A 10,111-nucleotide genomic window follows, 5' to 3' on the forward strand; every position below is an offset into this window, starting at 1 on the left:
ACGGCCGTGCTCCCCCCTCACCCGCTGCCCTTTCAGATCTGAACCCCCCCAGGCACACACTCCGTGCTGAGGATTAAATATTCAGATGGTGGGGACCTGCTGATCCCCCAAAGACCTCATGTGCTGGATGAAGTGGGACTCACAAAGTGTTTCCCAGCTCGACGTGCAGTGAGCAGGGTACACCGTTGTGTCCCCTCAGCATGGCCACGCTGCTCTGACTGGCAGGGCTGGCAGCTGGGGCGTTCCCAGGATTCTGTGAGCCAGGAACTTTTTACTCAGTTTGGAAATAGCTTTGCAAACGACTGGTTTTCACAGCCTAAACTGTTTGGAGTTTGCATTGCTTTCTCAATAACTCAGCTGTATTTTTCCCTGCTGCAGCAGTCTGTGGAATAGTTTCTGGTTGGGGAAATATTTTCTCCATTTGCTTCGTCATGCGACTGCTTTTGCTGCTCCGTTTCCTCGTCCAGCTTCGCTCCCTAATCCTGCTGGGAGAAAAGCTCTTATCTGCCCTGAGGACCTTCATCCCTCTACATCTCACTGCAGGCTGGAGACCGTGCTGAGCCCACCACTGGGCTCGGTGCTGCCGAAGCCGTGGTGCTCCTCCGGCACGGGCTGTGCCACTGCTGCCTCACGGCTTAAATTCATTAACAAGAAAACAAGAGTTACCTTCTTTGGGTGCATTTATAGGTTTTTGCAACAATTACACATTTTGAAGCCAGGTGTCTTCGGCTACAGTTGCAGCTCAGGCAGTGAGTGATGCTGTAACACTAAACCAGGCAGGAAGGGTTAAAATTACCTTTAATTAACTGATTCCCCCGAGTCCCACTTTGCTGTAAGAGTATATGGCTCTGGCAGCGTGCTAGCCCAGCCAGGCTGTGACTGCGTGTGCCCAGGGAGTCCTGGCAGGCAGGAGGGATGGTTTACGCTCTCCGTTCCCCCATGCTTTGCCACAGGAAAGCAGCAGAAGCACTGTCATACTCCCCGCAAAACTATTTTAAGAGCCCGGGGAAGGCTCGTAGCCATCGCACGAGCATCCACCGAGCTTCATGCACAGCACGGGAGCAAACTGGCATTTCCCCGTGCTGCGGAGAACAGAGCAAACCTTGGCAGAGGAGCTCGTGCTGAAATCCAAACCTCTCCCAGGAATTCACGTGTGCTTTGGCTGAGAAGCACCCGGCCAGAAATTGGGTGCAAAGCAAGCAACCAGCTCCTGGCACCAGCAGTGGGGGAGCAAAGAGAGCTCCAGAAAAACAACAACCTCACCTAAAATAGCTTTGCAAAATGGTTGCTGATGTGATGGTGGGGAGCGTGGCCGGTTTGCACCACGACCTCCGCGCCGGCACTTTGTGCACTTTGTGCTGGCGCAGAGCTCGTGGTGCAAACCAGCCGCACTCCCCGCCACGGTGCCAGCTTGCCACCAAACATCCCCGGTGCCCCAGTTCATCACCAATAGATCTCCATGGCACAGGCTGTAACTATCTTGCGTTTCCAGCCTGACCACAGGGTGTTCACCTGTAATTAGCTTTTGGGATTTAGGAGTTCATATGATCCGGGGTTATCGTTAGCCACCGGAGTCATGCAGGGATTTAAAGGGACGATGTGGCTGTTTGCATATTTACCATGCTGCTGCCGTGGTCTGAGGTGTTAAATAGAAAGATGAGTCCCTCCTCAAAGTCCGTGCGTGTCCTCGCCCTGCTGTGGATGCTTTTTTGGGCAGGGACGATGTGGTCCCAAGCAAAGCGGGACAGTTCGCTTGTAAATATATCCTCCGGGACTTTTTGGTCCTGGCCGTCACCTTGGTTATGGTGCCATCACGGGGCAAGGCTCTTGGTAAATACTATAGGTAGAATCTATAGCTCTGTGCTGCCCACTGCTTTCCCTTGCAAGCTGTCACTCCCCATGTGCAAGCTCCTCCAGCCCTGCCGCTCCCATCCTCCCCCACTCTGCTCCTCACCCTGGGGGTCCAGGGCAAGGGGGTCTGGGTGTGCCCAATGCCGGTTTGGGCACATACTCACGGGGTTTAGGGAAGCCAAGGCAGGGCAGCCCGCCAGCCCACGTCCATCTGCGCTTCTGCTCCGTCTCTGTGGTTTCTTCTCCTTCCCTCGCCTGCGACACTCCAGCGGGCAGAAATAGCCCCAAAACACGTGCCACCCTCCGGGAAGCGATGTCAGAGGCTGAGCAGCCCCGGTGCTCTGGGCACAGCCCTCCCTCAGGGGCTCCCACTGGCACCGGCAGCACTAGAGGGTCCAGTCCAGCACGGTGCTGGGGCACGGTCCGGTAACAGCTCTGTCAAGGAACATCTCCAGTTATCTGCCAAGATAATAAATCCTGCTTTAGAGTTTCTCACCTGGCAACAGTCACCAAGGAAACCCGGACGGCTTCTGCGAGTCCCCGCTGGCACTGCCCAGGGGTGTCCCCGCAGTGCTGGCAGAGGGGCTGTGGCTGCACCCCGGCCAGTGGGCTGCACAGGCGAAGGGCCAGCTTCCCACTGCAACCTGATCCCAGGCCCGGCAAAACGCCCATTGATCTGGGCTTGGCCCTTGCGCCGCCTCTCCAGAGTTGAGCATGGGTTTCACCAGATTTGGGGGGATATTTTGAGTTTTTCCCAGCTGTTGAGCTGGTGTGTGCACTGGGAAGGGGGACCTGGAGCTGCCTCAGGTGCCCGAGGGGTTTCCCAGTCTCCAGTGCCGGTTTGGCCAGGGATTTTGGACACTTGTGTTAAAAGAAGCAGAGCCCCAAGTGCTCAGAGACCTTTGGAAATCCATCAGTACCAGAGCGAGACCAGCTCTCGCTGCCCTTCGGGAGGGTCATGCTGCTGCCCCCAGCGCTGCCTGCCGTGTGTTGCTTCCCTATTTATAGCACCTGTGGCCATTTGTGCCTCTTCCTGTCCCCTGCCCGGCTGTTCCCTGGCAGTGCCACCCTGAGACACACAGACAGGCGCTGACACTTCCAGCAAGTCATTCCGGTCCTGGTGCAGCTAATTCTGCAAAAGGCTTCCCAGCCCCATGCTGCCTGCAAACCTGGCGCTGCTGCTGGTCCTGCAGGCTGCCGGCACTGCTACAGGAGCAACTGGGAAAGGCCATCAGGGTGGGGACAGGACTCTGTCCCTGGGCCAGGCTAAGGCAGCCAAGGTGGAGCCGGTGCCTCGCCATCGGTGGCGTGAGGGTGAACAGCCACACCATGTATTGTTGCATGTGGCCGTGATATCAGTACAGAAACTTCCTGTCGATCATTAACCACACGTGGCTCCCTGCCCATGGCGTGGCTCCGGGGCAGCTCCCATGCCCAGGGGCTGGCACGGAGCATCCTGGAAGTGTGCTGACTGGAGCGAGGGGCTGTGCCCAGCCAGGGCTTGGACCCCCAGGGCCATCCCAGAGCTGTGGAGCACCTGGCAGCGTCTCAGCATCCTCACGGCTGGGGCTCAGCTGGTTGAGGCAGTACTGGGGGGTTTAGCATGGACCGGTGTGAGCCAGTGGGATCCCTTTTTGCTCCCCAGTGTGGCCTTTGGAGGGTCTTATGTCCTTGTCTGTCCAGACTCCACTCCCTCCACCCAAAGCTCCTGCGGCTCAGACATCCCCATGCAGCCTCTTCTCCACACACAACAGCGGCAGCGACGGCGTGCCAGGGAGGGCAGCCCCTCTGAGGAAAGCAGCAGGAAACCTGAGGAGCAACATAAGAACTTTGGTGCTGCAGATCAAGGAGTTGGGGCTTTTGTGGCTCTACTCCCTGCCCTGTTGTCTGAGGGTCCCCACCACCTCCCTGCTCCCAGCCATGCATCTGCTCTGATTGGTGTTTCTATTCCAAGTGGCACAAGATCTGCCACTGCTCTGGGGGTGCCTCGTTAGGGCATGAAATACAAGCAGTGAGAGCTGGTGTCCCCAGACCAGAGCAGAAGAGACCCTGGGTGGGTGGTGGAGCCATGCACACTGCACAGGGGCTGCTCCTTGCAGGGTTTCTTTGCAGAGAAACATCCATGCAGGGATTAGGCAGCAAGGAGGCAGGGATGCTGTTCGTTAGAGGAGACACTAATTCAGCTGGAAACCCCACGTGGGCTGTCAGACCATGTCCCCACCACAAGCCATTTGAGCCAGTGATGAAGGTGTGAGGTTGCCCAGTGCTGTGTAGGTGCAGCCTGGTGGGTAAAGCCGTGCCATGTCGTGCCGTGCTGTGCCACACCACCTGGCACGGTGGGCAGCCTCATAGCACTCCTTGTTGCAGCGGCCACCGGCCTGGGGCGACCCGCCAGGATTAAGGAGGCTGCAAGGAGTAAGTAATTCAAATCCAGATTAGATTTAAGCAGCTGCTACGCAAAGGGGATGTGAGCAGGGGTGGCGCAGCAGGGACGAGTGGGTGAGAGGCTGTCTGGCACTCCGCGATGCAAGAAGGGGCTGCCGGGGTGGGGTCTGGCCGGGGTGGTCTGTGCCTGTGGGTTATTGCCCGGGGGGCTGGGGTTTGTCCCCAGGCTTGGCTCGGTCGCACCAGGCTGGAGGCAGCAGTGCTGGGCCGTGGGATGGGGCACCCCAGGGTGAGTCGCTCCCTGCCATGGGCAGAAAGCACAGGCGGGAGGATGAAGCACGGAGATGCGCCGGGCTGCTCGCTCCGTAGGTGCTGAAGAGAGGCCATCCCTCTGCGTGGGGCTGCCGAGCATGTTCCACCTCTTCTCCCACTGCTGGTCGTGGCTGCAGGCCATACAGGAGCCCATCAGGTAGGTCCCCGTGCCGGCTCCTTGGGGGTCCCCGGGCAGCACAACCTTTACCCATGTGTTTATCAGTGAGGGCACTGGGGCAGCAGCACTGCCAGCGCAGTGCCCATGGCAGGAACCGTGCCCAAATTGCGGAGCAAGGCACACACATGTTCTCGTTGCTCCTTGAGCAGTCTGGAGCGGAGCAGGGAGGGGTGTGCATGCGGGAACACTCCCAGCAGAATTCCCCCTGTGCAAGCAGCTCCGCAAGAAAGCTGGGGAGGATGAACTGGAACACCTGCTGTGTTTGCATGTGTCAGGAGACCCAGGTTAATTCCCTGGGGACGGTGCTGCAGCAACCTGGGCATACTTTGCGGGTGGTGAGGGGGTTTATGGTCCTGTCCTGCCAGCGAGGACACATTGCCGTAATGCTGGAGGTGGAGCCACACACCCTGTTCTGTATGTTTAAGGAAGAAGAAAACACCGCGAGTGACTACTGTGGCTTGTCAACCACAGGAAAATCATTCTGTGTGTGGCTCCGGTGGAGCACATTGCTGGAGACCAAATAGGATTGTTTAGCAACAGGAAAAACCTCCTGAGTCTAGGCAGAAGCTCGTAAAATGTCCTTGCTGCCTCTGCCCAGCCATGCATACCCATAACTCACCGACAAGGAAGGACACCATGAGTAATCCTTAACTGTTTGCATATAAGGAACAACCTTTTGGCTTGTGTGTATCATTGCTTAATCCTATACCACGTGAAAAGAAATCCTTGCTGTGGGAAGCACATTGATGGTCTCACTGCTGTCCTGGACAGGACAGTCCAGAACAGTGCTGCTGTCCTGTGGTGCCAGGGTGGCTCCAGGTGCCTGTGCCTGCCCTCGCTCTCTCCCGGGCACCAGGGACTGTCCCTGCCCTCACCCCAGCTCATCCAGGGCCCGTGTCACCTTCCTGCCTCTCTCCTGGTCGAGGCAAGGCTGCCTTGTGCAGAATCCCTTGCCTGGCAGCCCTGGGGCCAGAAGTGGCCACTGCTCCCCATGGAGCACAGTCCTCCTCTCGGACGCTCACCCTCTGTTGCTGTTCCCCAGGAAGGTGACCCTCCTCGTCATGGGGCTGGACAATGCAGGGAAAACCTCCGTCATCATGGACATAGAGAGAGGTGAGGAGCAGCACAGCCCTGATGCCTGCCTTGGCTGAAGGCAACAGCTTTACAGCCTCTGCAACCAAGTACCTGAGCTTTGAAGGACCGAGATCCTTAAAACACAACCACTGGGCTGGGGGAAGTGTGCAGGGCAGTGGCGGTGACCTGGGCAGCCCAGGGAGTGGGGATGTGCCCAGGGGAGGAGGAGGCACATGCCACAGGGATGTCCCAGGCTCACGGCACCAGCTCTCTGCCCTCTCCCACACGCAGCACTGGCTGGTGAGGTGCTGCCCGCGGGGCAGCCCGGCCAGACCCGCCTGCGGGTGGACAGGTTCGAGGTGACGCTGGTGGACCTGCCTGGGGCCCAACGCTCCCGCAGCACCTGGCGCAGCCACTACAGTGCGGCCCACGGACTCCTCTTCGTCCTGGACTCCAGTGATCTGGCGCGGATGGATGAGGCCCGCAAGGTCCTGAGCCGTGTCCTGAGCCATCCCGACGTCTCCGGGAAGCCCCTCTTACTGTAAGGCCAAGTTGCTGGGATGTGACCCGTAGGGTTTAGGGGTGGAGGAGGAAGTGGGAATCTTTTGATGGGGTTGTGGGGAGCATGGCCGGGCTGCTGCAGGGATGTGGCACCCAGGGGACTGTCGGGGGGTGCTGGGACGTGGGGACTCCAGCCGTGCTCAGGAGCAGAGAGCATCCCTGGAAAGGGGCTGGCAGGGGGGCTCCAGCGCCGGGTAAGAGCTGGGACAATGCTTCGCCTAATGACAGTCAAACCGGGAGAACGCATCTCGCCTTCCCCGCCGCCGTGCGGCGAGGCGCCCGGAGGCCGGGGTGACGGCCGCCTTCCGCTCTCCCCGCGCCCCAGGCTGGCCAACAAGCAAGACGCGGCGACCGCCCTGCTACCCTGCGAGCTGATCGAGCGCCTGTCCCTGGAGCGGCTGGTCAACGAGAACCGCTCGCCCTGCCGCATCGTGAGTGCGGGGCTGCCCCCGCCGGCCCCGCTCCCCGCTCTCCGCCGGGGCTGACCCAGCCCCTCTGCCCGCAGGAGCCCTGCGCTGCCAAGCGAGGCCCCCCCGCCGGCCCGGCCCGCACCACCCTGCAGGGGCTGCGCTGGCTCCTCCGCGCCGCCCCCGCCGCCCCGGTACCGCCTCCCTCCGCCGCTCCGCCGCCCGGCCCCGGGACAGCCCGCCCGCCCGCCCGCAGGTGGGTGCGCGTTCCCGTCCCCGTTCTGCCCCTCGCCCCCCCGCGGGGCTCGCTCCCATACGCCGCCGTGCTCTCGCCCCGCCAGGGACCCGCCGCCGCCGCCCCCCGGGGAGGATGCCCGAGACGGCGCGGGGAAAACGGGGGAGCACCGGCCGCTGCGGCCCCTCCGCCGCCTCCTCCCGCTGGTGAGTGAGTCTTCCCGGGATGGGAAGTGATGGAAGGGGGCTCCCACCACCTTTCTCTCATCCCCCTTACTCTGCCCAGGAGGAGAGCGCGAAGGGCCCCGGGAGGAGGAAGAGGAAGGTGAAGGTGAGGAAGAAGGGCTCCGGGCAGCCAAGCCCAGCCGAGGAGCCGGAGGGACCAGGAGGAGTGGGTGACAGCCGAGTCGGGGCTGCTGGGGGGCTGCTGCCTCCCAACAGAGTGGGGCAGGAAGAGCCTGCACCCACCGGGACGGCCACTCCCCACCCAGGTGAGAGAGGGCTTGCAGGGGGCTGCTGGCACCCGGACCCCCAGAGACAGTCTACAGGGTGGTTTTGGGACCCGACAATGTGGTGATACGTCAGTTCACTGGTCCCCTCCATCTCCGTTGGCTTTGTGTGCAGATGAGCTGAGCGGGGTCACGGGAGTCTGACAGGGAAGAGGAGAGACATCTCTGAGCATCTCCGCAGGGGTTGATACACAGAGGGGATGGAAGAGCGTGGATCCGTCAGCAGCACTCCTCTCACCTGGTTTGGTGACAAATGCATCCTTGCCCAGATACGATGCCTGAAATTTTGTGTTTCTCCATCCAGTGCAGGGCATGAAAAAGAAAAAGAAGAAGAAAATCAAGAATAAGGTCAAGTCGCAGGAACCCGCTGTGGAGCAGCAGCGTGAGGAGGTCTCAAGCACTTTTGGTTGGTATTTCCCACAACAGATTTTGCTGAAAAGCATCGAGGGCTCTGGCCTGCTGACAGCGGGGCGTGAGCTGTGCAGGAGCCCTTGCCCGTGTGATGTTTGGTGCGAGGGCACAGCACAGGCACAAGCAAGTGCTGCTGCAGGGCAAGGTGGGGGCTGTTGGGGAGGCAGATGCTGCTGCCTCTGCCTTCGGGTGGGATGTGGGGAGGCCACATGAGTGAGCTGGGCTGCATCCTGGTGGGTTATTACAGCCCTCACTCAGTGCACGGTGCCAGGCTGGGCCTCGGAGCTTCAGCCCTGTGGCAGTGCCTGACAGCTTCCCTTCCTCCTTAGACCTGTACCGCCGGGCGATGCTGGCTCTGAAGATGAGGCAGGAGCAGAGGAAGCAGCAGTCTGCCATCGTCCCCTGAGCAGGAAGGCACCTCCCAGGGGATGTGAGGTCCCAGGGGACTCCAGACTTCAGTGGCAGTGGGACCGATGCTTGTGCAGGGCTCCTGGGGTGCTTGGCTAGTGCTGGCAGCCCTGGGCAATGGGTCTTGGGGCATGAACAGCATCGTTGTGCTCTGCATGGCTTGAAAACCAGGGATCCGCAGGACCGAGCCAAAAGTCCTTTTGTAAGATGCCTCTCTGGCAGCCGGGCTGCAAATCTGTCTGAAAAGGGACCAGCCGGCCACTTGCTGACCGTGTGTTGGTATTCTGTGGAAGACTCGGTCTGAATCCAACTGAGGCTGCGGAAGAGGGGAAGATTGGAGCAAATATCCCAGGGGAAAAGCCTGTCTCTTGAATTGACCTATGCCCCAGCAAAGCTGACTTCACAGGTCTCGGCCCCTCATTCAGTCTCTGGCTGCTGCCTGAACAAGTTTTATTTCCTGCTGGTGAAGGTGGAAAGGGAAGACACGGACGGTCTGTGGGAGACCTTCACCCTGTTCCCAGCCACATCTGGCGGGGCTGTCAGGAGGAGGTGGAGGAGGGTGATGCCCGCGTTGTCTGTGCGTTCTTGCAGCCCGTCAGCAAAGGCTTAGTTCAATGACAGCTGGTGGTGGAGGCTGCTGGAGGCTCCTTCTCCAGGATCATTCCTCCTGATCCTGCCATCCTCCCAGGAGGGACAGTGGTGACCTGCAGGTGACACAAAATCCTTCCATGTTGCTGACAGCCTGGCACCCTGCAGCCCTGAATGGTCCCTGCTCTGTGCTCAGTGCAGCTCTGAGAGGGGACGGCAAGGAGCATCCACATCTCAACACAACCCGTCTGCGACACACATTGTGCTGCCTGGCTCGGGCTGTGTGTGTGTGCGGGGAAATCAACCATCAGCCCTGGAAAATCTTTACGTGAAGTCAAGAGTGCAGTGGTTTTCCCTTCCCAGCTGTGCTCAGCAGCAGAGCCTGAGTCACCTCTGCTCTGCGATTAATGATTAACCTGCCATGCCTTTGTGGTCGGGGGGAAAAAAAATTGCTGAAGCCCTTCCCTCACCAAGGCTGGAAAGGGAAAAGAAAAGAAAGTCTGGCTACTCTGCCTTGCCAGTCTGCTGTTAAGTTCTAACTCTTCAGATTCAACTGTCAGTGACTACAGGGATTAATTGTAAATAAATTGCAAATGATGGGAGCACAAATTAATACTGGCCTGTAAAGACAGCATTTTTAGTAAATCCTGTCTCTGGTGTGGATCCGTGTGGTGACAGTGCTGTGGATGATGTGGGAGGGCAAAGCAAGGACCTGTGACTGTGGTGGAGCCCCTTCTCCTGGGGTGGGTCGGGGCTGTGCATGCCCCTGCGGGGGTCAGTCTGGGCTGGCAGCCAGGCTCCTTCCACTGGGGCCACGGATGTCTGCGGGACCATGGGGAGAGAAATTATCCCCTCTAACAGCTGCTTCTCACACACCCACCAAGTCTGGTAGGAGGGCAAGTCCTCCCAAACAACCGGCACCCCAAACCAACTCATGGTCATGCTGGTGCTGAGCCTCACTCACTGAGGCTCCAAAATCATGTGGGGAGTGGGACCTGAGTGGGTTTGGGAGCCTTCAGCACAGCCAGCTAGCAGTTGGATCCATCTGCTGCTCCCTGCAGCTCCTGGATGTGTGGCTCCTCAGCACAGGCACTGGCAGCAGCGCAGGGACACCCAAAGCCAGAGAAGATAGATGGCCAGTGAGACGAGTCCAAAGACAGACCTGGCCCTGCTGGTGCTGCTGGGCAGCTGAA

General features: G+C 59.7%; 1 protein-coding gene across 1 annotated transcript; it reads left to right on the top strand.

Moving 5' to 3' along the window:
* The first annotated feature begins 4,646 nt into the window (after positions 1-4,646).
* On the top strand, positions 4,647-8,328 carry ARL13A (ARF like GTPase 13A). The gene is made up of 9 exons (XM_086619886.1): positions 4,647-4,705; positions 5,769-5,839; positions 6,092-6,341; positions 6,687-6,792; positions 6,867-7,024; positions 7,110-7,209; positions 7,289-7,493; positions 7,816-7,917; positions 8,252-8,328. Exons 1-9 carry the CDS (start codon positions 4,647-4,649, stop codon positions 8,326-8,328), a joined length of 1,128 nt encoding a protein of 375 aa, XP_086476012.1.
* The last annotated feature ends 1,783 nt before the right edge of the window (positions 8,329-10,111 follow it).

This window comes from Tauraco erythrolophus, chromosome 13 (assembly GCF_009769465.1).
Source record: "Tauraco erythrolophus isolate bTauEry1 chromosome 13, bTauEry1.pri, whole genome shotgun sequence".
Classification (NCBI taxonomy): domain Eukaryota; kingdom Metazoa; phylum Chordata; class Aves; order Musophagiformes; family Musophagidae; genus Tauraco; species Tauraco erythrolophus.